The sequence below is a fragment of the Hippocampus zosterae genome, chromosome 12 (assembly GCF_025434085.1).
Source record: "Hippocampus zosterae strain Florida chromosome 12, ASM2543408v3, whole genome shotgun sequence".
In the NCBI taxonomy this organism is placed as follows: Eukaryota; Metazoa; Chordata; class Actinopteri; order Syngnathiformes; family Syngnathidae; genus Hippocampus; species Hippocampus zosterae.
Genome location: NC_067462.1, coordinates 837,416 through 865,248, shown reverse-complemented (window position 1 = coordinate 865,248; position 27,833 = coordinate 837,416). Strand labels below are relative to the sequence as shown.

The window sequence follows — 27,833 nt, the reverse complement described above, 5'->3', positions numbered from 1 at the left end:
AGAAGGCGGCGAGCCCTCGTGATGGGATTTTCGGTGGTGTGGTTCATTTGGATCGGCTCAGTGAAAACAGACGGTTCTTTTTGGCTCTCAAACGCAAACGGCTCTTTTAACTTTAGCTTTTCTTTGAAATATTTATGACAAATTTAGCATACATTTTGACTTGGTGAACTAAATATTACACTCTACTGACTGCAAATAAATAGCAACAATTATTAATAATACTGTAAATCAAATTCAGATTGCTTGCCAAACGCCTTTGTGGTTTCCCGGACAGTAGAGGGCGATATGAACTAAAGACATCCAGTTCTTCAAGAAGAAGAAGCACAAACACAAAAAAAAACGGTACCACATCCGGTTCAAAGAGCCAAGTTTTTCCGCTGTCCACAAGTCCTTTTCTCAGCGACTCGACGTCGAAAACAACGTCAGCAAGGGGGCAGCGAGCACGCCGACGACAAAGCGACCTCAGCTGTCTATCGAAAAGCAATCGCGAACCGCGTTGGACTTGAATACTATTCTGTATGTTTTCCACACCAAAGCTGCTATCAACAGTGGAAGTGTGATGGCTTCACATCGGAGGGCGTGGGGGCAGATTTGTTTCAAAACTATTCCCCCAAACGCACCCGTAACTTTGTTCATTTGCACACTTTGCACATTGTCTCACGGTTGTCACTGGGTGGTACCACCGCCCTACGGTTCACTTACATAACGAAATGTCCTTCCATACCTATTTGTCATGTCCTTGTTTACGATGATACTAACGCAGCGTGTTATACCAGAGACAGATTCCTTGTGTGTTCTACATACTTGGCCAATAAAGATGATTCTGATTAAAAAGAAACAACTGTAACTTTTTCATAGACTACAGTGTGTGACTTTCCACATTTGTTTTGCCAGACTTAGGGGACATGCGGAAGGGACGCCAACCTGTATTTGGACCCAAAAACGCCTGACTATCCATTGCTATTTTTTTTTTTTTGGTTGGGCTAAAAACGCCTTACTGTACATGGTCGGGGGTTTTTTCAGCTTAAAACGCCTTACTATACATGGTCGGTTTTTTTCGGCTAAAAACGCCTTACTATACATGGTCGTTTTTTTCGGCTAAAAACGCCTTACTATACATGGACTTTTTTTCCATCTAAAAACGCCTTACTATACATGGTCGTTTTTTTCGTCTAAAAACGCCTTACTATACATGGTCGTTTTTTTTCATTTAAAAACGCCTTACTATACATGGTTGTTTTTTTGGGTCGGTTTTTTCGGCTAAAAACGCCTTATATACATGGTCGTTTTTTTCGTCCAAAAACGGCTTCCTATACATGAAATACACTAGACACAAAAACTATATGTGTACAAAAAAATTGCTTGCGTATTTTGAAAAACGCTGCTTGAAAGCTTTTTCCCTCTCGTGGAAGCACGTTTAATGCATCCGCCTGTCAATGTACGTCACTGGCATCGATCGATGAACAAAGAAAGACACATGACCTGTAGGACAATAAATGACTTTTAAACCGATAAAATTGACATTTCACACTCAGGCAGCGCGGCGGCAATCGCAACACCAACCAGATGGCTTTGGACGGTAATTATTATTCATATTTTGCATCATCATCATTGTCATCAACAGTGGATGCATCATTTTCACTGCGGTTAAGTGCTCGTCTTGGACATGAAGATTATGTTGCCATTTCGGAAACAATAACTCAATGATGGACTCGTATGAACCATCTCAAATGGGATTATTTGATGCTGGGGGGGAACGAGTGTTATCAAAATAAATCAGTGACACATTCACTTTACACCCTATATCACACAGACAGAGATATATACTGTATATACAGTATATCATTCTGTTCTAGTATCAGTCATCATTTCACATAAATCATGTTTACAAGTTAGCGTCAAGCAACAAAGCAAAAAATAAATATCTTCACTGGAGGTTTTCTTCTGTATTTATATCTGTGTATACATAACATATCTATATATATATATAGATATATGTAGCGAGCTAGCTTACTTTTGGGTGGGGTGTGAATGTATAGTTTTGGCCAGCTGGTGCAGCACTAAAACAAACAAACAAAAGAGAAGCTCATGGCAGTGTAATTGGCGGACTGCTTTTCTTCGAGCCACTGACACACAAAATACAGAATACTTTCTTTTTTGTGTATGATGTAAAATACATAATCAAATGTGAGCGGTACATTTTTGCGTGATTTTACGTTTTGGGGGATCGAGATTTTGCATATCATTTCTGATACTTCCGAAATCCTGAAACGCCGAATGTTTCGTTTTCCCTCGGTTTTTGTTTGCTTTTGTTTTTTCATAGAAAAGCTGTTAAAAAAAAAAAAAAAAAGATGTCAGGCAGCCAGAAGACTTGGAACAACAGTCCTGCCCATAGAGACAAAGTATTTACACACAGCACACAACGGGCTGATAAAAGCCCGGATCCCTGTAGCGTGGTGTTTTCGTGAGCTGTCAATGCTGCGTCATTGACCGACAGTATCAGTCGATACAGAACGCAAGAATCCAGCAGCCACGTTTGTGTTTTGACAAAAGAGCACTTGCAACCCTCCCACCTGTCGCGCAAGGCTCGTGACTCCTGAAAAACAAACTAAAGGAACAAAATCCGTCTTTGGTTGGGCGCTCAAAAGCTACCAGTGACAATCCACCGAGGTCACACAACTTGACTTTTTTCTTCTCGCAAATACGCAAAACTCCAAAGTCCCAGGCATGTCATGAGAGGTCGGGAAAACAAAAACATTGAGGGCAAGGTGCAAAAGGCTCATTTGTGGGTTGTGGGGGGGCAACTTTGTGAGACGCCGCAAAATGTGCCCTGTGTCCTTATGTCGTTTTTTCTTCTTACATCGTGGTCAGAGTGAAATATTGACAGCCGATAAGGCAAATGACTTTCTCCAGTTTGTTTTTTTTTTGCTTTCTGAAATGTGCCTAGTTGCCACTAGATGGCAATGAAGCCCCGATGCAGATATTTAGGGTCCTTTTTTTTCTCCCAAATGACATTTTCTGTGCTGTGAGCCAATGTACGTTTGAGTAAAAGGAATTTAAAATGATATCAAATATATGAAGCAATGACCAAATTAAACTATTTTGAAAATGGAAACATTGTTTCAGTTTGGATTTTTAAAAAAATGCATATCTCACAACATTCCGCAAATATGTTTTCTCCAATTAATTCTGTAAAAATATAGGATGGCTGCAGTCCAACTTGGTCGGATGTGTTTTCACTGTACACTGGAAAAAAATGTTGCATTGTCTGGATGCTTCCGGATCTTTTTTTTTTGAAGCAGACGATACATCTGCTTCAAAAACAAATCTGGTCCCAGATGATTTTATTGCATGCAAATTCTTGATGAAACAGAATTGAGGAAATTCAACCCAGCATTTTTTTTCAGCGTGTGCCACAATTCATTATTTTCCCGCCCGCATGACATTTGGCTTCAAACAAAGTGCAAACATTTGGCAGGCACTCGGGCCAACCAAACGTCTTTCCCTTGCGGGGAGAGCCAAGGCGCCCCCCGTCCCGTTGTCCCGTCCGGCTTCCGTCCCCTTTCCACACTTCCGCATGTCCACTCTGGAGTCCGTCCCAAAAGAAAATTGCAAGCAAGATGCAAATGTGAAATGAAGCGTCCGCCCGTCTGTCCGTCAACGGAGGTCAAGAAGTGAGCAAAGGCCATTTGTGTGGGAGGGGCGCGTTTGGGTGGGGTGCCAGGTTTGCTCGAAGGTGCTCATGGCTTTTGCAAAGTCACCATCCTGGTGACAAAGTTGACGATGGCGCCGGCGGGCTGCTGGGGGTCCATCTCGGCGAAGAGGTGGCTGACGTTGTCCGTCGTGCTCCCCTGCTTACGGGCCACAAAACCAAACAACCTGCAAACACACACGGATGCCGCTGACAGAGCGTTCGGGGGGCTAGGGGGGGGGAGAAAGAAAGAAATCCGTCTCCATCACTTACTTGGCTGCGCCCCCTTCTGGCCTCTTCCACCTGGAAGGATTGCAAATGTTACCGACTCGTACATGCGAGCGAGGCCCCCGGCACGCCCGCCGCCCTCGTCGGGATAAAGCGTCTCGGATAACGGACGGACGCTTGGTGCGGGTCCAACTAGAACGTGTACTCACTTTCTGTCCTGAGGGTCAATATCACAGAAGGTGACGGTGTTGCAGGGGTAGTGGCGCCGGAAGAAGACCCTGCAAAAAAACACGTCAGCGACGGAATGACGTCACCGAGCTAATTTCTTTCCCGCGCTCCCTCGGGGTTGGTTTTTCACGTCCAAAAATGGTCGCGGGTCGGCATCGCGTAGTGAGCACCAATTGAACAACAGTGATTGGTGAATTTTCGGTCAGGGGCGAATGTAGCATCACATTTGGGGGTGCACCCAAACTGTAAACAGAGTTTTTAAATGAACCCCCCTGATCCCCCTCCCCACCCTGAACTGTGAATGGAAACGTGCGGCGAGCGTACTTCCTCTGGTTGTCAGTCAAGGTGATGCCTTGCGAGGACACCTTGAAGTGCACGACGGTGGCGGCGGACGGACAAGCGGCGGCCAGGGTCTGGGAAATGGCCTTGGCGATGGCCTGGGGGCCCGTCAGCGACTCCATGTCCACCGAGTTGATGTAGAGCACGTTGCACGCTGCCGGTGGAAAAAGGACAGCGAGGAGTGAAAAGCGGCTCCCGAGCCGGGATCTGAACATGCCGCCTGTGCCTTGCGTGCCATTAGTTGCGCATGCGTTGTGGGACAAAGCTCAGGTCACAAGACAATTTGTCAAGAAGGAACCCCCCCCCCACTCTATCCCCCAGCTCCCGCCTCCAAAAAAAATTAAATAAAACCACAAAAGAGTTAGACAAAGGTGCCACTCAAACTGGGCCCAGGCCCCTGTGTGACCTACCCCCTGTAAAATTGCATTTTTACATGTTGAGACCCGCCCCCCCAAAAATATCCAAAGCAACGACGCCTCCCTCCTTTGCCTTTGGGACCACTAAATGACGTCAAGAAGTGGAAAATAAGTCACATATCATACCCGAGCGCCCAAGCGTCGAGATGGTTGAAGGTATCGCTAGGAGCTGATACCAATCAGCTCCTAGCGATACCGATTGGAAGTTGCCGAGGTATCGGTCCGGGGAAAAAAAACCCTTTGCGAAGAAGCCCTGCTCGACAAGACCCCATCCAAAGTCAAGTGCTTTGAACGGAAGCATTCCTCAATGAAAAACGTGTACAAAGCGCAGACACGGAGGATGCACATTCCAGACGGACGGACGGACGTTTCCAAATGCACCGGAGGCATACGAGATTTTACCGTGGGACTCGGCCGGGGCCGTCTGCACTGCAAGAACAAAGACGGCGGCTTGTCAGAGCGATTCCGAAGCAACGGCGGCAAGCATTCCAAGCGCAAGTGTCAAAGCGGGTGTCCGAGGTCTACCTGCTCCGTGTTTCAGTCGCTCAGCCGGCGGGTCGCTTTGCACGACGTCGGCCTCTTCCTCAACGAGATCTGCAAAGCAGAAGCAAACGGTTAGCTTCTCGGAGGCTGGCGTTCTCGGTCTTTCGTGGCGGTCATCCGTGCAAAGTCCGCATTTGGGCAAATTTCCCCGAGGTACACGCACCCTGGAATTGGGCGGAGACAACTGACTCAAAAGCCAAACGGGCTTTTGAGGCGGCATGCTCGTTTCTTCACAAATTGGTGGGGACGGATGACGGGGGCAAACTTTGCGCTCCTGAACGAGTTCGAGGCCAGGGCAATTTGGGAGCCCCAAAAGCACAAATTTCCACCCGGATCGACAACACGTGCTGCATTTTGTGGAAGCCCCCAAATTGGTCATTGATTGGTCGTCGGAAAAAAGAAAAAAAAAAAAAAAGAAAATCCTACAAATGTTCTATGACCGCATTTTGGGGTGGACGTCACTCCGCAGTAGTACGGAGCAGCAGGAGTGTACTTTTGGCGCATGACCGCCCCCTTGTGGAGCATGCGAAAAAGAAAGCAGCCGCCAACGGTCACGCTCGACTGCGTCTCCTTCCGTTTCTTTTTCGGCAGCTGGCGGAAAGAAGGTGGCGGCGATGCGCAGAAGGCGATTAGAGAAATGGGGAGGGGGGGGGGGGGTCTTTGAAATTGAATCCACCCGAGTCCAGGCGGCGGGTATCCACCACCGCCGACTTGGCCAGCACCGACCTGTGGTGGGGATGAGCAGCTTGCAGGGCAGGGCCAGAGGCGTGATGGCGTGCTGGTAGACCAAGGCCGACAGACAACCTGGAAGTGGACGACCACATCGGACTTAGGGCGCCGCCGTACGCCTCTGGACAAGCCAGCGCGTTGGCGTTGGCACTCACCGAAGTAGGGCTCATTGGGACAACCCTTGAGTTTGACTCCTTTGGGGCTGCTCTCGATCAGGAAGTGGCGCACCAGCTCGTTGGCCGCGTCGCCTGCGGGACCGACAGCAACAAGGCCGCTGAGAGCCGGCGGCGTCCGCGAGCGGCGCAAAACCCCCCGCCGGCTTTGCTCTTTGCTGACCTTTCTTGTTGGGCTGCACCGACGGTGGGGGAGAGGCCACCTTCATGGCCAGGCCGTAAGCCCCCTTGAAGGAGTGGCTATCCCGGATGACGAAGGCCCCGGGTTGGCGTTCCCTCAGCACGCCGATCGCTACAACGCAGGCGAATGTTTTGACGTCTGGAGATTTTCTTTGGACGTCCCTTGGCGTGGCTTACCTTCTTCTCTGGAGATGTCGGGCTTGTACCAGAACTTTGACGTGTCTTGGACAAACTTGACGTTCAGCCTGCTCTCGGGACCGCCATCTGCCGACGCACACGTGACAGTCTCGGTCTTTGTGGACGTGGGAAGACGTAAGGAAGAGAAGGAGGTGAGCTCAGAGACGCCTCCTTACCAGCCATGTTGAAGCGCGAGAAGTCCGAGAGCGTGTGGAAGTAGCCGCGATTGCTTCCCGGGCTCGCCGGCGACGCCACCTTCCCGTTCAAGAAGCCGTAAGAGGGCGTCGCGTTTGCTCCGTCGCCACTCGACATGCGCCTCTTTTCCGGAAGCTGAGGTTGAAAGGCGGGCGTCGCGCTTCCCTGTCGGAAGCATGCCGCGCCCGCCGGCCCCGCGTCCTGGTACAGCGCGGGGAAAACGGGGAAGGAGGGGGTCGGCGGTCCCCGGCAGCCCGAGGAACCGCGCCGCCCGGACGGGTCGCCGTGCCACTCGTCCGGGGTGGCGCAGCCGGAGGGGCTCTGTTGCGACACCGACGGGTGACGGCCCGGCACGGGACTGCCGCCCGATTGGGAAATAGACGGATGCCTGCTGAGCACGGGAACGCTCGGTCCCGAGGACGCTCGTCCGCCGAGGATCGGGCTCCCTTGAGACCACGCATCCGTCGAGGCCTGTCGGACGAGCCCTTGAGCGCTCGGACTTCCCTGAGACCGACGGCGTCCGAGGACGGGACCGCCGCCGAACTCCGCTGCGCCCGTCTCAAACCCGTTGTGAGCCACCGAGCGGCCCTCCCGATGAGCGCCCGGGTGCTCGTCCGAGGCGGCGCCGTCAGCCGAGGTCGGGACGCAAGCCCGCCGACTTCCGGGGCTGGCCGCGGTCTCGGAGGCCTCCGGGCAGGACGCCACGCCGCCCCTCGGATGGGCGCCGGGAGTCGCCATGCCGAGGTAGGAGGAGCACGTGGCGGAAAGGGAATCGAGAGCGGCGTGGTATGAGGCCGTTGGGGTGGAGTAAGCGCCCACTGCCGCCTGCGCGTGCAAACTTGAATCGCTCGCGGCTTGGGACGGAGCGCCGGAGTCGCTCTCTGCCGAGGCCGGATCGCTGGAAGCCAATTGAAAGATGGTTCTTTTGTCATCAGACAGACAGACGCGCCGGCAGAAGGCGTGTCTCGTACTCACCTCCGTGGGCCGCGGGCGGGGCCGCTACCGGACGGCGGCGAGTTGAGGGCGCGGGAAACGGGACTGGGACTTCTCTGCGGCTCGGGAAGGCCGCGGGCCGCGGCGGGTTGCTCTTCGCCGGCGACGGCCGACCTCGCGACCGACTCCACGTAACTTCGGGGTGCTGGACGTGACAGAAAGGGGGCGTGGTTAACGTCCATTTGGGTTGCCTTTGGAGAAGAGCACGCCGTGGAAAAATGGGAGACCGAGTCGCGAATGACGTTTGGCTGAAATGGCGTGATCACTTTCGCACCTCGTCAAAGAGGCTTACCGTCTTGCTCCGGAATGCACTCATCATCTGGGGACGGGGGGGCATTGTTGGAAACAATTCAGAGAAACAAAACATTGTACGAGGTCAAACAAGGGAGTTGGAATCCTCCACGAGTCCAAGTCTGAACGCTTGAAAAGAGACGATGAAAATTTGAGGAGTGAAGCGGCGCCAATTGTCTCGCACGATGTTGCAGGGTGGGGGAGCGCTTCACATATTTAATTCCTGCAACATTCTTGACAAAAATGAAAATGGCAAGACGGGACGGGTTGTTGCCAGCCGTGTTGAAAGTCCGTCTGAAGCTCCAGTCAAAGCAAGAACCCATTAGCGTGAGGCAGACATGTTAAGCACGCCTCTCCTCGCGTTAGCCTGTCAGTTAAGACTTAAAGCTCAAGTTCAAGCTTGAGCGCGGTAGCGGTTAACTCGTGAGAGTGTACGCTAAAGAGTCGACGGATTTAAGATTGCTTGGAAATGTCAGCGTCGTCCGTGACGTTTGCATTGTAAGAGGACAAACCTGAGCCCGTTTGATTGAGCTGGAGATCGGCCGGGTTGTGGGGTTTTAAGCCCAATGCCGACAGTGGCGTCTTGGCCAGACCCGGAGGGGAGCGACCTGAAATCAAAGGGAAAGAAATCAACGTTTAGCGGCAGACGCCTCGCACGCTCTGCGGATTGCTCAAAGTAACAAAAAAAAAACCCTCAAACAAACCCAAAAATAGCAAAGTTCCAAGGAAAAAGCGTTTTTGAGTGACCTATCGTTCTGCCATTACTTGACACGCCGACCTGAATAAGACGAGCGACGTCCGAGCGGCGCCCGAGCTCCGCGGCGGCGGCCAGAGGGCAGACTTACACAGGTTGAAGTAAGGGGTTTGCGCCGAGGTGGGGAAGGCGGGGCTCGCGGGAGGCGCCTCGCCACCAACTGTGGGGGTCGGGCTACTGGGCCCACCCTCCATCTCCTCGAAGGCTTCTCGGTAGCTGTGCATGTGTCTCTGAGGAGCCAAATGACCAGACAGACAAATGGACTCGGGAAATAGAAATCAAGCAACGACCAACGGCCCCTCGCACCCACATAATCATCGCAAAGCCTCCAAATGATCCACAAAGACAAAAGGTCCTTGCAATTTGCCGTCTTTCCTCCGCCTCGTCGACAATATGTCCGCTTACAATCAGGGTTCATTGGGAGTCATTTGCTCGAATTGCAAAAACCGGGGCCTTTTGGGGCACGTTGAAAAGTGATTGAGAACGATCGACTCAACGACTCCAAGAAGGCCTTTTCCCCCGGTTGGTGCTCGGGCCATCCATGAAGCGAGCGCATCTACCGGAGTTCGTACCTCCTTGGGCCGTCCGCCGGGGTTCATGGCGATGGCGTTGACGAACTCGGGAGAAACGCAACGAACAGGAGAACGGACTGGGACGTCGGCGCAGGTGCCGTCTTCTGGGCCCTCGCTGGCGATGCGACGGGAGGGAACGACCGTCGGCTCGTCCGGAGACGTCGTACGCGAGTGGACACCTGGGAAGGGAGGCACCCGGAGTGAGAGACGATTCGGCAAGGGCCCACTTGGGGCCTCATGAATGCACAGAGGGTCGTTAGTTCTTGGGAGCACTCCTTGCTTTCTTAAGGCTGCCGCAGACACACCGGTGGCCAACACTACTGTCCGCCATTGCTTCATCAAGACACCGACACGCGCACAAAGTAGTTAATCCATCCAATTTTAGGTGAGCGGGAGCCCTTCAGGCGCTGCAACTACCCACTCGCATTGACAGCTGAAGACAATTTTGAGTCGTCAATGAACCTACTAGGCACGTCGTCATCCGAGAGGCTGGGGAAAAGCCACACCAGCACGGGGGGTGAACATAGCAACCACTCGGACGCTGCGCTGCTGTGAGTGTTAGCTTCAGTTCCAAACTGCGGCACGGCAAAGCTGACTGTGGCGCTTGGTTCTTTGGCTAAAATGGTGGGTGAAAACCAGTTACGTGTTACATTTGTGTGCGTGTGATACATTCAGTACACTAGAGAGGAGTGTGCAATCATCTCAATAAATTCAGCCAATCCTCCACGAAGAGTTTCCAGATGGTCCAAAATGCTGCCGCTCGTCCGTTGAGTGGTACTGGTGAGAAGGAGCACATCACTCCTACTCTGGCATGCCTTCACTGGCTACATTTTAGAGTTCTTTGGAAGATCCTATGGTTTGTTTTCCAATCTTGAAATGGACCGCCTGACCTCTCGGAGCTCCGACGAACTCGCCCGGTGCCTCAGATCTGCCGACCAGACACTATTAGAGGTCCCGCCAACTCAGCGAGGGGACGGAGCCTTTGCCGGAATGACCTCCCGCTGAACGTTGCGCAAGCCCCCCCCTCGCTGCCCATCTTTCAAACTCGGTTTTAGTTTTCTTCTTTAGCTTTTGACTCAGCAAGAGACTCGATTTTTTGGTTTGACCTTTTTTGTTCGTTCTCCTTTCTTGGTTGTTGAATTTATTGTTCTATTGTTTCTTGTTGAATGGATTCTATTCTTTTTGCTCCGTGTACAGCGCTTTGTTTTGAAGTGCTCTCGAAATACACTTGAATGATTTTCGTCCGCAGCGTCGCACATTCAGACGTTAGGACTTAGGAGACAAAAGCAATTCCAAAGAAACAAACACGACACTCAAACGCAGATGGACGGACGAAAGCTTGCAGCAACACTCCAGAAAGTTGTCGCAACAGGACGAGAGAACAAACCCGAAATTCCGCAGGTGACCCGTTGGGCACGCGCCGAGTATTCTGGGCAAACACATGAATGAAAAGGCAACAGACGATGAAAAAGTAAATGCTGACAAAGTCCTTAGAAAATGGGCAAAGTGAAGTTGGGAGTGCTCTACATTTACATATATATATGTACACACAGGCACTTTTGCCTTCCGGATGCCTGAGGTGCACTCGGCCGGACCCCGACCGATGAGACAAGTGTCATTTTTACGAAAAGAGATTAGAACAGCAATATTTTGCTTGGCTGTTTGTTCGCTGCCGATCTTGAATGGCTCGGTCAGCTACCGGAGGCGGCGGAAGACATACTCGTTTGCGTTCTTACCTGCAACTCTTTGAGCCACCAGCCCTTCAACGTTGAAGACTTCATCGGGGTCGGCGTCCCCTGAAGCGGGCAAAGTCGCTCCAGCGCCAGCGCGTCTTTGCTGCTGAAAGACCTCAGCGGACTGAGGCGAAGCGCTCGGCCGGAAGGTGTCAACCGCCCGGGGCCGCGGCTGACCGGTTCCGGTGGCCTGCGATCCAAACACGGGCTCGGGCTCCGGCGTGCTGGGTTTCACGGGTGACTGCCGGCTGGACGTGGGAGGAGTATCCACCTCATAGATGGCTCGGCTCGGGCTCGGAGAGAAGGAGGGCTGCGCGGTGACGACGCCGGTGTCCCTCAGAGGAGCGCTTTGCGACTTGGGGATGAAAGAACGGCCGGGCTCCAAGTCCAACATGAGAAGATTGAGCGTCTCTATGGATCGCTCAATCTCTTCCTGTGAAGCGCTGCGGCCGTGAGGGAAGCGCGGAAGGCTCTGGTGAACCGGCACGCTGACCGCAGCAGGCGGCGTCCCGAAAGTGAGCCCCTCGGTCACAGGCTCCTCGGGCACGCCGAACCGTTGCCAAATATCGAGACCGCGTTGGACGGCGTCCCTGCTACTGGTGGTCCGGGCGGGAGCCGGGGGCATTGACCGCGAATCCGAACCGAGGGACAGCGAACGGGACAGATTCGGAGTTGCCATATCGTTGGAGGGCGGCGAAGAATCATTCCGTTGGTCTGTGAAGCAACTTTGCGACTGCGCCGTTTCAACCGGGCTTTCCGCAACACTGCGCTCCAGGTACGCCACGTGGTCCTGGCCGTTAATGACCGACTCCGCCTGGAAGTAGAGATCCGCCGGCGTGGCTCGGCCATCGGTGGAGGAGAACGTCCCCAGGCTGTCCACGCTGTTGGCCTTTTGGCCGCTCGGTAGTTCATCATCTAAAATATCCGTTTCCCGAACCACGGCGCCGTGACCGTTCACGTGCACCTGAGCCGGCACGAGGCGGAGCATCCCGCCGACGGCGGACGTCGGCGAGGCGCGGTAGGTCTCACGATGCATGGGCCCCTCCAGTCCGCCCAGGAGCTGTTCCAGCTCCCGCTTCTCCCGGGGGCTGATGGCTTGCCGGTCGCGGTGATGGACTTGAGGTACCTCCTCAACGGTGGGAACACTTGGCGGGTTGACCGCCGGATGGACGGCCGCCGCTTCCTCCGTTCTGTCCGTTTTAATCGAGGCCGTCGAGTTTCCCGAGTCGCTGCTCACTGACAAGGCGTGGTCGACGGCGGGCAGGGTGTGTTCGTCAGCCGCGGGTGCGAGCCCGTTGACCGTGACGGTCCCATCAACGGAGTCTTTTTTACGCACTTTGGCATAGAGACTCCCATCCAGGGGTCCTTGAGTGTGGATGACTTCTGCAACACCGAGAACAAGAGACCACAGTCATGGTCAGACGGCGCTGAGGTTCTCAAACGTTTCCTTTTCAAACAACTCCTGCGCAACGGTACACACCGCAGGGAGGGAAAGTGTGAGGGCGTTGCCAGAACGGCTGAAGTCGAATCCTGCCTCATGTCCACTTACTCTGCTGACTTCACCGTGGACAAAACACGTAATCGCAGTCGTTCGTCTTGTGCTTGGTCGAGCCAGTGAGAAAAATCGGTGCCACCTGAACCCTTTCATACATTGTGAGCAAATTATTCAAGAATATCATTTGAGGATTCCTAATATATGACACCGTTTTGCCGTTGCAACACAAGCGAACCCGGGAATACTGACTAATGACAAACGAGTTACAGCCGGGACAATAATTACCCATTCCTGCCTTGCGCGTGAGAATCGACAGGCGTATGGTGGACGTTTGACACACATCCATGCGTCTGCACGGGTTCTTCACAAACAAGTCTTCCAATTTTGCAGTTAATTACGTTGTAGCAAAGTATAAGACACTGCCCTCGGAGTGTCTCAGAGAGTTCAAACGATTGAGAGCATTCATCTGCTTTTCGACGGCAAAGTCCTCGGAATGACACCGATGCCTCAATGGAAGCGGGTGCCCCTACCTGCGGAAGTGGTCCCGAACCCCAGTCAGGAAAGGGCGCTTTGACGGTCTTTGGGAGTTGGCCGCGATCTCCCCGCGTCCCCGTCCCTCCGTTCCGCTCCCCCCACCCCCCGCTGTCTGTCTGCGTGGATGAAGAGCGCCGGCACTCTCGCTTCCTGCTCATTGACCTGCGCCGCCGCTTAAGTGGGAGGTCCCTGACAGCTTTTTTACTCTGGAAGCGCGAGTGTGGCACGGAGAAAGCAACGCGTGTCGACAACTGGAGAGAAGGACAGAAGGACTCGGAGCGTACCGCACGTTAACGTCGGCAGTGACATTTGCGCAAGCGAGCCCTTGGCTTTTAAGCGCGCTCAACGGAGCCCGCTCGTATCGCGGCAACCGGAGCGGGGAGAACGCCATCCGCCCTCCCCGAGACCCACGGACATAAAACCAACCCTCCCGCCCATGATGTGAATTCTCAGGAACAGAAATCATGTTCTTGGGTCGGTTTGACCCAAAATGGCCCGAAACAAACATGGATTCATCTCCTTATGGCGTGGCATTTGGCAATACGGTAATGCGCTAACGCCGGTCAAACAAGGTGTCCCCACTTCGGGGTTATGTCACCGCCATAGGAGGGCAGCTCTGTCAATGCCCTACTGTTCAATGTTTGAGTCCACGTCTTGCACACATCAGCATGCAGGAACTTTGCGTGTGTGTGGACCAACACAAGATGGAACAATTGAGCCTTTGTCATTGTCCAAGATAATGTCGCCCCTGCAAGGGAGGTGGTGTGTGTGTGGGGGGGGGGGGGGTCGCTTTCATAATGAGGGACAACAGGAAGGAGAGAAAAGTTCCAGAAAAAGTTCAAGCAAAAGACCCAAGTTGAGTCATTCCTGGTTATGGGGCACATGTCTTTACTTTTCAACCCCCCCCCCCCTCACCCTCCCCCCCCCTTTCTCCATTTGCACTTGAGGAAATCTCTCCACTCACCGCCCAGACTATTTATGTTCTTTGTTACTGTTTACTTGTCGGAGGCAGTGAAGCCAAGACCCAAGCACCACAGGCGTGCGATTGTGGCATGTGTTAAGAGTGCTTTTCATACTCTCCGGGGGGGGGGGGGGGGGTACATTTCTTTTCTCTGCACAATGCAAGCTCCACTATTTAAGCAGACAATCTCTCCCATTTTGACCTCGTGGCTTTAAACCATTACGCGACGAGCGGAGAGGGGCGGCGGCGGCGGTGGCGCTTCTGGCTGGAGTGACCACTGGGTGATGAATGTTCATTCTCAGACAGGCAAAGAAACATCCGGCTCCAAAAAAGAAAAACAAACCTCGCGACTATCTGCAGATGCGCGATGAGCCGTCCCACCTGGAAGCTCCTACATCCTCCCGTCTAGACGGCTACGGATAAAACGCTCGCACAAAAGCAACTGAGGATGAAAGGCCGACACCACGCACAAAGTGTGGCGCGTCGTTGGATATTTTAAGGTTGTCTGGGGGTGGGGGGGGTCCGATGGTGCAACTGTGTGAGATGCTCGAAAAAAGGAGGTTACCGGTAAGTGCTTTGAAATCCATCGTGGCTTTGTGGACCAAAAAACAAAAGCAACGGCAACCAACCAAAAGGTCCTTGGCAAATGTGAGTCAAGTACACTCGCATCAATGGGCTCTTTTAGCTTATTAAATATGCATCAAGATTCGTCAGTCAATCAATGTGTCCGAGCGCACTTGGATTTCAACGCCGGCGGAATGAAGGTTAAGTGGAAAGTGGGCAGGAGAAGAAAGAAAAATGCCGATCGGCGTTGAGCAAAAGCAGGCCTCGTTGCTTCGCTACGGGCTGGAGGTTTCCAAAATTTGCATCCTCTGTCTGGAATGTCAAATATGCACATATTTCGCTGCGCCGAGTCTTTTGAAAAAGCGGCAGGAGTCGCGGATGGGGGGGGTGGTGGCTCCCAAGACTCGGCTGCAAGAGGCGAGTTGAAGCTTCAGTCGAGAGAGAGAGTTTTACAAAATGCTTGGCTTTGACAAGTTCCTGTCGATCAAGAACCAACACTGAAGACCTGAACGACAGTCCGTGAATCCATCCCGCCACTTTCGTGCTACTTTCGGGTCTCTGGAGAGCCTGTCCCGGTCAACCGCAGGCGGGAAGCCGAGTCGCCGGCCAACCACGGCGCCCAAATAGACGAAGAAGCATTCACTTTCCCACATTGTGGAGCGCGCCAAGTACTCAGCGACCCAAACATGCAAAATCTGCTGTCCCACGAGTGCGATGTTGAGTGGCTTCGCCCTGCCAAGCGTCCCGCCAAGCGGCGGTGTGTACGGTGCCGTCTGCGGTTCTCCCCCTCAAAGCGCAAAGATCCTCTTGGCTCGGCTTTGCCGTTTTCAGACAGATTGGCCAGATAAACAACACCGGCAGGCAAAAGCGACAGAGGTGGAGAGCGTCTGGCCCGCAGCTGCGCGTCCGCGGGGAAGCCGCAGACCACTCGCGCATTCCCGACAGCGAACCCTGGACAATCTCACAAATACTTATCTTGGTACATCAAGTGGAAGCTCGAGCCGAGAGCGAACGTAGACGCCGTTCAAAAAGGATCTCCGAGCGAGCGTTGCTTTTCATTGTCCCACTATAAATATCACGGAGCAGTGCTTGCCTGAGCGCAACAACATGGTGACGGGAAGAACGAGTGCCGCCCCGCCATATTTCATTTCATTTACAGTCTTGGCAGACATGCAAACACAACGACGACATGTTTGGAGTCAGAAGTGAGTAAATCTCTCCCAAAATCTGAGCGCCGACACAAAGGGCCAGACGTTTCGCCGGGGCAACGCCACGCTCGCAATCCAGGAAGAGCCGTATTGAACAACCCGCAGAGCATTTTTCGTGCCAAAGGAACGTCACGGCCTCGACCCTGACCTGACACCGAGGAGCCAGAGCGGTTGGCACGACAACCCCATTGCCCCTTCGGCACACTGAGGCAGTCAGTGTGACGCCGCAGCCCAAAAAGCTCACCTTGATCAAGTCAAGGCGGACAGGGAACAAAGGAACAAAAGGGGCTTTTTTCCTTTCAAAACGAGCCGGAAAGGCCCGGCCGGGGGCGGAGGTGGCTTCGCGTCCTTCTTTTTTCTCTCTGCGGCCAGCTTCCAAACTGCCGACGGACAGAAGCCCGTTTGTGTCCCGCGAGCCTCGATCCACTCCACACCCGTGGACCCAAAAGAGCTCATTGAACACGGAAGACGGCGGCTTCGCACGTCGCCTGCTTTCCAGATAGCGAAAAGGGCTCAATTGCCCAGATCAATGACAAAGGCCTTTCCCTGTCCCCGAAGGTCGCGTCTACTCCGAGCTAATGTACCCCGAGAGAGGCCACAGTCGGATTGGACGGTCAGGTATCCGCTCGTGGGAACGCCAAAGAGGCCAAACGTCTTCGGCAGGCTCAGTTCTGGACATTTGACTGGGTAAGATAAAAGCGCGGGAAAGGGCGTGTCCTTCTGACTAACGTGTTGTGGATCAAAAAGGAAACATTGACAGGATTCCCGCCCCCAAGGAGATCGCGAGACTCACACCAGGACGATCGTAGGCTTCTTGACAAGGCAAATTCTTTCCGGACTGCCGGGTAAACAATAACTCTGTGCTAACTTAATCTTGGCCTCGCTAACACTGTAACTTTGTCTCGACTCGGACCGGCTTGTCCTTTTAGTACATTGCTTCAAAGGACGGAGTGGAAAACAGAACGTCATGTGGAATTTGGAACAGACAAAAAGTTGGCATTGCCTCGGCAAACGAGGGAGACGAGTGATCGATTGTCTAGCGTGACTCGAGCATATTACCATGATTATTAAAAACTGAGCAGTGGCAAAATACATTTGCAGGCAACAAATGACGGCAAAGCCATCCGTCCATTTTTTTTGTCCGCCATTCACCTTCTGCAGTGTCCTCGTTATTGTGATTGAAGTTCTCGTAGGAGTCCCAGCGAATCAGCGGATCTTGCGTGTTGTAGTCCACAGAGACGCTCGGCCCGTTCTCCAGGCGATCCATACCTGGACCAGAGGTACCAGGACACAGAGCACACGTGAATCTTCCGCTCCCACCGCCCCAAAAAAAATACAATGGTGTCCCAAGGGTCAAAAAGTTGATTCTTACCATACATTTTTTCTGGGCCAAAAGAAAATATAAACTCCACTTTGCCATATTCCGGGAACCTCTCATCTGCAAACAGGAAATCATCCAAAATAATCCCATCGGTTGCGTGGATCCGCCACCCGACGCTCGCATCAGATTGTGTTCCAAGTTTCTGGGGGGCGCGACTGAATGAGCAATGGCATTTTTTTTTTCTTTTCTTACCCGCTTCCGATTTCGACCCACTCGGGTACGTACGAGTCCGGGAACTTTCCTAAAACGGCGGCTTTAAACCAAAACTGTTCACTTTTGATCATGCGTTCCCGTGATGATGGACACGTCCGCCTCATTTCCTGTTGATTAGTCAACCAGGTGTCAGATGTGATTTTTATTGATCGTTTTGGCTGATTTGGGATACGATACGGGATTTTGAAGTCCCCGTTACGGCGAGTCCTTGAAGGCAAGAAAATGAAGCCCGAGTTCGGAGAGGCCTACCTTTGAACGTCTCATCGAGCTCGTCTTTGCCAAAGACGATTCCCAAGTCGTGAACTGCGCAGGTGTGGAACTGCACCCGGAAAATCACGTCCCGGCACGGGCCGCGATAACGCTTGTGGTAGCACTTGAGCTGCGGCGGGAAGTCATCGGATGAGCTTTCTCTCAAGGTAAATTGCCACTTCGGGGTCGTCGTTGGCAACACTTTTGGACAAGGTGGGCGGCTGGCTAGCGATATTTGCTTCTTCTTACCAGAATGTCTCCTTTCAGAAGCAGGCCCGGTTCGATGGTGATGCAGATGCTCGTCTGACCGTCGCCTTGAACATTGCTTGCAAAAGAGCGAGAGGAAAGGAAAGGCACGTCACAGTGGCCTTGCCGAGCACCGCGACTGCAGACGCTCAATCGGAATCGCGCCTCCGTTTTGCGCCGTGCGAGGCCGCGTCATCTGCTTCCAATCGCCTCCCCCTTTGGAAGCGGCGTCATCACAGTCGCACTAATTTGGGGCATTAGTGTCGACATGGCCGTGGAACAACCGCGGCGGCGGATCAAAGGCCGACGACTGCTAATGGGGAGCATGTGAGCGAGAAAAGCGGGAGGGGGTGCCCCCCATCTGGAGGAAATTCCATATTCGGGCTCCAATTTGGGTCTTGGGCTGTACAGTTATTTGAAATTGGACGGGCAAAACGGTGCTGTTGTGTAATCCGGCTTCTTTGGTCTGAGGCTAAAGTGAAGGCTCTCCTTTCTCCGGTGAGCACTTTGAGAGATGTGTCAACGGCACTTCCTGCCGCTTCGCTGCCACCCGGTGGCCAAAGAAATCCAGCGTCCCCAAAAAGGCCGGTTCAAAGTGCCGCTTGATTTTCCAAAGCGTCTCATCATCACATGCACTGTCACTGCAAATCCTCCAATCTCAATCGCAAACGGGGGCTCCTCCCCAGCCCCAAAAACAATCTTCGGCCCCCGCCTCTTTGCCGCGCTAACAAATGAGAGTAACGAGACTGCAGGATTTTTAAATGGTGGAAACAAGAGCCTGCTGCGAAGAGTAAATGCAGTCAGAGGTGGGGGGTGGGGGGGTCTGAAACATGGGAGTCAGGGCATATGCTCAAAGTGAGAATGAGCACTTGGTCATTAGTCTGATGACTGAGCCATTCCAAGCTGGATTCTTGCGAAAAGCATTTCAACGGGATTATGACTTACTAGATCCCAGATGTGTAGACGGGCTGCATTGCCTGGTAGATTTTCAGGAAAGGACGGCATCCTGGGGGGGAGGAAGGGTAAAAAAGGGCGTGGCAGCCATTTGTGAGCATTTGCGCAATCTTTTTCCATGCAAAGGCGCCGGAGTCGTGTACCTCCTTTGGACTCAAAGTCGGGAATGCCGTGCATGATGACATGGTGAAGAAAGAGCGGCTTGTTGTTGATCTTGATGTGTCCGCTGAGCAAGCCGCTGAAGTACTCCACATACCTGCGCAGGGTGCGCATGCAGTTAGCCATGATACATGTGACACGCGTGTCGGACATGAGGCGGGCAGGCACATTTGCTCATACCATTGCTATTTTTAGACCTCAATTAACTTCACCTCGTTATGATGTCGCGGTTAAAGTGACCCGCGTTTTCAAGTGACCGACGCCGGCAATGGAAGCGGATCCGACCGCCCTGGACCGACTTGTGCAAATGCTCCACGCCGTTCAATATTTCACAACCCGTTTCAGCTTATTCGACAAGCGATCGCGATTGCCGTTTCCGCGAGTAGCAGCAAGCTTTGCGGACAGACTTTGCGGGAGGCTCCGTCGGCATCGACAAGCTGACCTTCTCTGAGAGGGCTGACCCACTGGAAGCACTTTGTCTTCATAGAAGCGCTTCATGGCAAACCTGTCCAGAGCCTGGTCAGCGCTGCATCAAACACACACACCATGACACACCATGACACACCATGACACACCATGACACACCATGACACACAATGCAAAACGGATTTGGAGCAAACAAGAAGCGAAGGAAGGGCACCCACCTGGCGGAGATGTTGCTGTAGTGCATAAAGGCCGCCACCACGACTCCCGTTCTGCCTCTGTTGCCCTGAAAAAAAATCAGACAGATGAGAGATGCTTTATGCGGCGGCTCAAATTGAACCAGGTGGAAGTTGAAAGGCGCAAGCCACGCAATGATCCTCTTGCGTGGCCAGTCGCCACGGCGAGCGCCTTGTTTGTAGCGGGGAGCTTCTTGGAACAAGGGAGCAGCGGTTTGCCATGTCGGTGCCAACGATGACATCCTCCAATCAGAGACTCAACGAGCGGCCTTTGGCGCATGAACATGATGCGACGCGGGAAAATATTGGTCAGCTCCATCGTCAGAGTGTCAAATTGGCAGAGGATTGTCCTCCTGATCCGGAGAGGGGGGCCGGGGCAGCGATGACCCCACCTGCGGCGATGACCCAACCTTACCTTATTGTGTAGGACCACCACGTTGCGGCCGTCCGCGCTCAGCCACGTGTCCATGGCCTTGCAGATGCTGCAGATCTTTTCCAGGGCTGGCGCGTGATGGTCGGGCCAGCCAAAGTCCAACACCTGTCCAACGAGCGGCGGCGAGGCGTCAGGCCGCGTCGGACGCAAGGGCAACGTTGGGGTTTACCTTGGAGTGAAGCTGGCCGATGTCGTAGCGTTTCTCGCTGAGGTTGAAGAGCTAAGGAGGGGAGAAGATAAGTGAGCCCTTATTGCACTTTGGGGGGGGAGGGGTGTCTGGGGACGGAGGTTGAGGCTTGCGTCGGTCGCGCGGTACCAGGTAGTTGTGGCCATGTTTGGAGCGCAGCATGGAGGCCACCTCGCGCAGGTTGGCGGCATACCCGGGCTCCTCGGCGCCGCTGGGGTACGAGACGGCGATGATCCTCTCTGTGATGTAGAGCAGGTCCAACTCGTAGCTCTCCTCCAGGGACTGCAGCAGACTCACGCTCCTGCTCACGCCCCCCAAAAAAATGAAGCGCTTTCAACGCTATTTGGACGTTGCTGTTGTTTTTTTTTAACCAGCAATATTTCTGGGTCAACATGACCCGCTCCGTTTAAGCATCCCAAAAAAGACAAATAAACTAAATATTGTCTAAATATGCTTTTTGCAGGAGGGCTAAAATAACAACGCGGAGGCTGGCAGTCGCCTCTTGAACGTGATGTTGACTCCAGATTTTTATTGTCCACCGTGAAGGTTTACAAGTCGAGCTAATTGGAGACGGCGCTGGAATGGCGGGCGCGTAGCAAGAGGAGACCCTTGGCACTCGGAAAGCTCGCTCTTTCCCACATCGGTCATCTGCGAGCAACCCGCGGGAAATTGCTGCTCCCGGTTTTACCGTCCAACAAAACCTGCTGCACATCTGGAGCCACTCCGAGTGCCGGCTGGAACTTCTTCATTGCCAGACAAAATTGGAGTACAATTTGCTCCCTCGTGCCTTTCGCTTTGCTCCGAATTTTTTTCTTCCGCCGGATCGCAGTCGACCGCCGCCTGCGGGCGCTTGGCTCGTCACCGGGTGGACATTTTCTTTGGGATGCCACAAGATGGCGGAAAAGAAGAAGAAAGTCTGAACCGGTGTCAAGGGAGTATCGTTGCCGTGATGCATCTCGACGGAGAGACGAGCTTTGTGTGCCGGGGAGGAGCCGAGTTTGGCACGTGCGCTTTAATGTAAAGCATGTAAGCGCTTTTGGCCACACTTTTTTCATCTGTTGCTCTTTGGCCACCAGAGGGCAGTATAACGCAAGACAGAGATGGATTCAAGAACATCGTGGCTCTTTGGAGAGGACAAAGAATGTATGCCGGTGAGCATTCAATTGCTGTCCGACGTTCTCATCCATCGACGGGATTTCATAGGAACCATCGCGCAATGTTGGAATCCTCTTAAAAAGAAAGCATAACGATGAAGTGTCCGATGCTTTGTTTTTCAAGCGCGAAATAACGCATTGATTAGAACGTTGAGTCAAGTTCAGCACAAAACTTCACGAGGAACCATCGAGTAAAGTCAAGCGTGTAAATTGCAGCTCCACTTCCGGGTGTTATATTTCTAAAAAGGCCTCGGTGAATAAAAAGAGATCAATAAATCCAAAATAATCTCTTTTTCTATGATTTGTTTCTCGGGAAGAGCGCTGATGTTTCGGGGTCAATTTGACCCGCGACCTTTTGTGTATTCTGCCCATTGACCACGGGGAAGAAAAATACAGATGCTACCTGGAAGCCCTGCGGCGTGACTCGGTGCTTTTGGAGGATTTCGTCGAGCCCTGGAAAGCACAAAATCAAGAAAAAAGCACGTCAATCTTCCTTGGCATCAACGCTAACGCAGTTGCACAGCAAAAAAAAAAAAACGACGACGGAACAAAATTGCATTGACTTGGGTCGAAAGCCTGCCGTTATGTTGCATTTGTCAAATCACACTATGATAAGAAACAACAACAACAGCATTAAAAAATGGACCTGCCTCATCACTTTTCCTTGTGAATTGCAATAAAATCCCGGGTCACTTTGACCCGCGATGTCCAAAACTGGTAAAAAAAAATACTAAATCGATCACGTGTCATGACTGTTAACCTAGCAGGTTAAAAAAACGTATTTCAGTGCCGCGGGTCAATTTGACCCAGAGTGCTTTCAACAATCCTGCCCACCTTCCGGAATACGTAGCCCGTGCTCCATCGCCATGCCCCTCTGAGGGAGGAGAGCCGCCTTCTCAAGGAACCTTCTCCGCTCATGTCCGGCCGCTAAACTTTTTCCTCCGGCGAGTGGCGGCTACTCACGCGACATAAAAGGCCCCCCCCATTTTGCTGGCTTCCCTGCGCATCCTGCGGCCGTCGCCGCGCGTCCTTCTTTGCCGTTCCTCCGGACGCTCCTCGTCAACCCCTTGTGCTTTCGCCCACCCCTCGCTCTCTCTCTCTCTCTCTCGCTCTCTCGCTTTCCGGCCCCTCCCTTCCGCTCTCGCATCTCTTTATCTCTTCACCCGCCGGCGCGCTCGCATCCACGCGGAAGGAAAACAAAAACTAGCCCTCCGATGCTCCTGCTGAACGTTGGTAACTGGCTTTGACACTCGGCTGAACTTTTCCCAACTTATGCGGTCGAAAGCAGACGGCGGCGCGTGTCGTATCGCGATGGCGTTAGCGAGCCCGTCGGTCGCGGTTGCGCCGCCGCCAGTTTGCCTTTGCTTCGCTTCCACGCTCACGCGACGCCATCGTCGTGAACCGCGTCGCAACGTGCCAATCCACGATGGGACCGGCCCGCAAATTCTTCTGCCATTGATTTCACGTCTTTTGATCAATAGCGGCGGCGGGTGTCATTCCAAAGGAGAAAAAAGCCAAATGGGATGCGAGCGCCTGATTTGCAACAAGTGGCTGACACCAAGGGCACTTAGTCTTCACCTTTCTGGGTTCTGCCCCCCCCCACCCCTATAAAAAACCCAAACAAAGAAAAAAAAAGTAAAGAGTGAGCGACTCACCATGGTCTCGACATGTTTGAGAGGCAGGTCGGCGGTGGGCGCCTGTTGAGAAGAAAACCAATGACATCACCGTTGGCTTCCCATTGGCTTCCCATTCCAACAAGCTGACGCGAGGTGACGCGGCGCCGCGGCATGGGGCCGTTCCCGCGCGCCATTCTTTGCCCTAATGTGGCCTCCATGCGAAACGGGACGTTCGGGCCCGTCTCTTAGCCCGCTGCGCAAATATTTACTCAACGAGACAAGGCCGCTTGCGCGAGCCAGAAGGCCCCCGCTGGCTTTCCAACGCCATATACAGACACGGGCGCTGAGAGAGCGCGGCGACGCCGAAGCTGCGAGAACCCGCTGCAGAACTCCAGACATTCATCGTTCGCACAATTGAATCATCTGGATTCAGGTGCTTTTTTTTTTTTAAGTGGATGTCGAAAGTATAGATCTGGATCCAGACTATTTTATTTTGGGCAACTGCTTGATGGAAAGGGAAAAAAAAACTGTAGCAAAGCTGACAGTTGACCTCACAGTTGACCTTTGCTCCACGAGCCAAAAGCCCAATTCGGGCGCCCTCGCCAGCCGTGAAAAGTTGCACTGAAAGAGCAGCGCCGGAATGAGGATGTCGCTCGGCATTTCCGTTTGTGTAAAAAGCGACCGGGGACTTTGGTGACTAAACCGAGGAGCCAAATTACAGTCTGGCCGAGGCAGGCCGGGAATCCACCTTTTTTTTAGCACGCCCAGAGCAGACCGCGAAGTCTGCTCTGGGTTAACGGTTCCGTTAACCCAGTCGCTTCTTTCCAAGTGCCGTCCACCCACCCACTTTCTGATGCGCGCCGGGAACAACCGTTGCATCGTCATTGGCGAGGCCGCGTGCAACTAAACGCCGGTCAGAGGTCGAAAATGCCGCCTTGCCATTGAGCAATCCCGTTGAAACGGGTGGCATGAGGTGCCACCCCTGTTGTTTTTCACCAACAGCGGTGGGGGGGATGAGGGGGAGGGGTCCCGTCCCGAACGCCTTTCAGCCACCGCATCTTGATTTGCGATGCCGGCGCGCCATGCGCTTCCTTTCACACAAACACAGAAGCTCCTTTCAGCGGGCAAATTACAGCCCGCTTGTGGGCAGAAAGCAGCAGCAAGACGCCGGCAGTTTCCTCCTCCCTGACTTCTGCAGGAATACACCAAGCCGGGGCGGAGAGGGGGGGGGGGGCTAAATATACAGCGTTTCATCTTGAGCCGGCGCTGCGGTTCAAATCCCCTCTTTGGGCCTGGCCGCGTGGGCGTGACCGAGGCTGGCGCACGGCGGCCCTTTGTCAAGTGTTAAGAGTTCATTTTTGAGGCGCGCAACTTTTCAAAATAAAATGCGGGCTAGATATAATGACACCTTTCCTTTGGCGTTTCATGTTGTCATCGCAAGAAGGCGCCGCAAGGCCACACGCGGCGCCTTCTGGCCGTGGACTCGAACCTCGCGCCGCTTTTAGAAAAAGACAAATGCGGCGGCGGGCTGCCGCGACCGAGCCGAGCGACGGTGAAGGGCGGTCCGTGGCATCCCCCCTCCCTTTCTCTGCTTCATTCAAAACACACACGAGGAACTTATGTGATTGTTTGGCGTCGCTCTCGCAGCGGTCCAGACAACAAGCCACCGGAACAAAATGGCGGGCGGTAACGCTGGATGTGATTTTTTTCTTCTTTTTTTTTTTTTAGGCTCAGGCACAAAGGAAGCCTTGTTGCCATATTTCTCTCTCGGGCGAATGAATACGTCCGAGGGCGCGGCTAATAGTCATGTTTTCCTCCGGCCGGCCTCCCGGGCGATTCCAGTGATGACGTCGTCGCACTTCTGGGGGGGGGAAGGGTTTGCAACACCCCGAGAAAGTTAGACAACGCTCAAGTATTTTCCATCCGAATGGAGGCGGCGTATGGATCTGCGATTGCGCTCAAGAGCTCCCCATAGTGGACGGAAAATAAACTGCAGTGTGCGAGGCCCGCTGCAACTGCGGCTTGTTCCGGAAAGGTGGGCCTTGTTCCTGCGGGCGGCTCCTTGGTGAGAGGTTTCACCAAAATGGCTGCTTTAGCTTCATGCGAACTCTGCAGGAGCCACTTTACAAGGAATGTGTGGTGGTGGGGGGGGGGGGGGGGGGCAATACAGACAATGTTCATGTTAATCGGGCTTTTTTTTTTTTAAAGCCCGTTTGGCTAACACAGCATAAAGGGCAACTTAACAGCGACAATACATTGTCAGCGCTGCCAGAGTGGGACTGATTCCGTGCAATGTTTGGAGAAGATTTGTCCATAAAAAGGCAAAGGAGTAAGCAGAGGCAACATTCCCAGCGTAATGTCAACATTCCCAACATTTTCTTGTTTATAAGACCGCCGTGCCTAAATGCGATCTGGGGCAAATTCGGGGTTTGTCCGAGTGTGCGCAGAAGAAGGCCTCGCCACAGCAATAAACACGCAGCCGCTGCCCTCTGGTGCGTCCGCAGCGCCGCAAAACGTCCACGCGGCAAGTCGGGCGCGCGCGCGCATGAGTCGGGTTCCCATCCCCTTCAGTTCAACTTTGGAATCCCTCCCACCGAGCGCAGCCTTCTTCTCTGTGGGAAAAAACTGGAGTGCGGCAAGCTGGACGCGCGACCCCAAAATAACTTTGATTGTTTTTGCTCCCTCCGAGGCACTCGGCCGTCCTCTTGTGCGACCGAAAAGCCCCATAGGAGTCGCCAAGGGAATTTGACGACAACCCCTCAAGGAAATGTGCGCACGTCAACTCACTAACCAGCAAATGTCCGTCTTGTAGGCACAAGAACTTTGTTTTTATTTTTATTTTGCTATTTGGACAAGAGACGCGTTGGGAAACGGCTTCCCTGGGAGCAAAGCAAAAGTGCAGCGGGTGCTCGAGCGTGTTGTTGTTGCAGAGGGCTAGATTTGCTCGCCTTTGTCAAGCATCCAAAAGCTTTCCGATGCAAAACACGCAAGAAAGAGGGCGAGCGGTTCGCATCGCCGCCGCGCCATGACCAAAAAAGGCAAAAGTGGCCGGCCGAGGGGGGGTTTGGACTCCCTTTCCAATGTGCTTGATTCTCGCACTCCATCCCGCTTCCAGCGTGAGTTGAAAACACGTCGGCGGCGTACGCCGCGTTCCCGGAATGCGCTCGGCTCAAAGCCAAAGTTGCGAGCGCCACAAAGGTGGCTCGGCCCGCCGGTGGCAAAAAGCTTTCCACCAGCGCCTTGACGAGGATATTGGACGGATTCGATAAGTTTTGCGAGGACGGCACAGCGACTTGAACATCGTCTCCAACAGCGCTACTGCTCGCCACAAAAATTTTTTTGTCGCTGCACTCTGAGGTGACAAAAAAAATTTTGGGGGGGTCATTTGGTAGCAAGCGCCCACACAAATTCTCCATATTGACTTTTTGTGGCTCTACTCACGCAGACAGGCCTGCCAAATTTCATGCGCTCAAGTCAAACCGGCTTTGCGAGACAGATTTACAAAGTGCCGTTGGAATTTTGTCGACAAAACGGCGTCGCTCTTGGCAAAGAGCGACGCAGCACGTGGACACGCCGGACACGCTGGAGCTTGAAGTGGCCGCTTCAAAGCAAAAAGGGGGCTGACTTGATGGGTTTTCGGCACCGCGGCTTCTCGAGCCTTTTTTGGGGGGGTTAATCTGTCCGAGCATTTCCCTTCAATCCAACGCGGCCCGTCGAAACATCTCAAGGCTGCTGAAAACGCAAGGCTGGTCGGATCGAACCCTTTTCAGATTTTTTTTTGTTTTGTTTTTTTTTTCATGCAGTGCCACAACTCCAAAAAGTCCTTTCCGGTGACTCCGTTGAGGTCATCGGTGTTTCTAAACGGCCCGTCCACTGAAAACCGATGAAAGCGTCGATCCTTCCTACCATTGCGTTCGGAAATGCGAAGCACCCGAGAGCGTGTCGCGCCACGAAGAAGCCGATCAACGTGCGAGCAATGTGCGAGGGGAAGACGAACCGGGGGCCCATTTGGGCGCATAGGAAAGCCCGACTTGAAAGAAAAGTTGACTTACCAGCTCGTAGTTGCTGAGAGGAACGCAAGACGAAGACACCTACAACAAGAAAGAGGACCTTGTCAGAAAAAAATCACATCTGGACTTTCTCAGTCCGCAAAGCAGCGGCGCCGGCTCGCGGCCCAAATAGTTGCCGAGGGGGGTGTCCGGCTGACAATATCCACCCGCTCAAAATTCTCATAGACGCGCGGCTTTGAGAAACGGCGACCAAAAAAAGCCATTGCGGCCTCTTTTTAAAAGAAGTTGTCCTCAGCGCAGCGTGATTACGGGGCCAGGGAACGTTCTGAACAACACCACCACAAGGGCCCACTTTTTGCACCCAATCGGCAATCCGATCAAGCCCCCCCCCCCCCCCCCCCCCCCCAAAAAGAGGAAGCAAGCTGGCAGGCGACGAGCGTCCTTCCACACGACGGCGCACGCACGCGCGACTCTCGGGATTGACGGACAGGAAGAGTGCGGCGATAATGGCCTCCGGCAGGAGACGTCGGCCGGCCGGGATGATCAAGACAAATAGCGAGCGACGTTT

At 53.3% G+C, this 27,833-nt stretch overlaps 1 protein-coding gene across 1 annotated transcript in view; it reads right to left on the bottom strand.

The window, feature by feature from the left end:
• Positions 1 to 1,483: 1,483 nt before the first annotated feature.
• The window catches only part of tns1b (tensin 1b), a 53,445-nt gene continuing 27,095 nt past the window's right edge, over positions 1,484 to 27,833 (bottom strand). Inside the window, exons 5-34 of the mRNA XM_052081880.1 lie at positions 27,308 to 27,346; positions 23,295 to 23,336; positions 22,043 to 22,092; positions 20,615 to 20,786; positions 20,468 to 20,518; positions 20,281 to 20,403; positions 19,851 to 19,915; positions 19,649 to 19,732; positions 19,191 to 19,303; positions 19,039 to 19,099; positions 18,097 to 18,172; positions 17,848 to 17,977; positions 17,377 to 17,442; positions 17,157 to 17,273; positions 11,246 to 12,625; positions 9,510 to 9,688; positions 9,029 to 9,167; positions 8,696 to 8,791; positions 7,880 to 8,037; positions 6,881 to 7,847; positions 6,705 to 6,791; positions 6,511 to 6,639; positions 6,330 to 6,422; positions 6,172 to 6,249; positions 5,428 to 5,496; positions 5,305 to 5,331; positions 4,472 to 4,640; positions 4,129 to 4,197; positions 3,965 to 3,994; positions 1,484 to 3,879 (exon numbers count right to left, since the gene is read on the bottom strand). Of these exons, the coding sequence (XP_051937840.1) occupies positions 3,741 to 3,879; positions 3,965 to 3,994; positions 4,129 to 4,197; positions 4,472 to 4,640; positions 5,305 to 5,331; positions 5,428 to 5,496; positions 6,172 to 6,249; positions 6,330 to 6,422; positions 6,511 to 6,639; positions 6,705 to 6,791; positions 6,881 to 7,847; positions 7,880 to 8,037; positions 8,696 to 8,791; positions 9,029 to 9,167; positions 9,510 to 9,688; positions 11,246 to 12,625; positions 17,157 to 17,273; positions 17,377 to 17,442; positions 17,848 to 17,977; positions 18,097 to 18,172; positions 19,039 to 19,099; positions 19,191 to 19,303; positions 19,649 to 19,732; positions 19,851 to 19,915; positions 20,281 to 20,403; positions 20,468 to 20,518; positions 20,615 to 20,786; positions 22,043 to 22,092; positions 23,295 to 23,336; positions 27,308 to 27,346 (4,998 nt within the window). The 3' untranslated portion in view covers positions 1,484 to 3,740. The remainder of the gene's footprint in view (positions 3,880 to 3,964; positions 3,995 to 4,128; positions 4,198 to 4,471; positions 4,641 to 5,304; positions 5,332 to 5,427; positions 5,497 to 6,171; positions 6,250 to 6,329; positions 6,423 to 6,510; positions 6,640 to 6,704; positions 6,792 to 6,880; positions 7,848 to 7,879; positions 8,038 to 8,695; positions 8,792 to 9,028; positions 9,168 to 9,509; positions 9,689 to 11,245; positions 12,626 to 17,156; positions 17,274 to 17,376; positions 17,443 to 17,847; positions 17,978 to 18,096; positions 18,173 to 19,038; positions 19,100 to 19,190; positions 19,304 to 19,648; positions 19,733 to 19,850; positions 19,916 to 20,280; positions 20,404 to 20,467; positions 20,519 to 20,614; positions 20,787 to 22,042; positions 22,093 to 23,294; positions 23,337 to 27,307; positions 27,347 to 27,833) is intronic.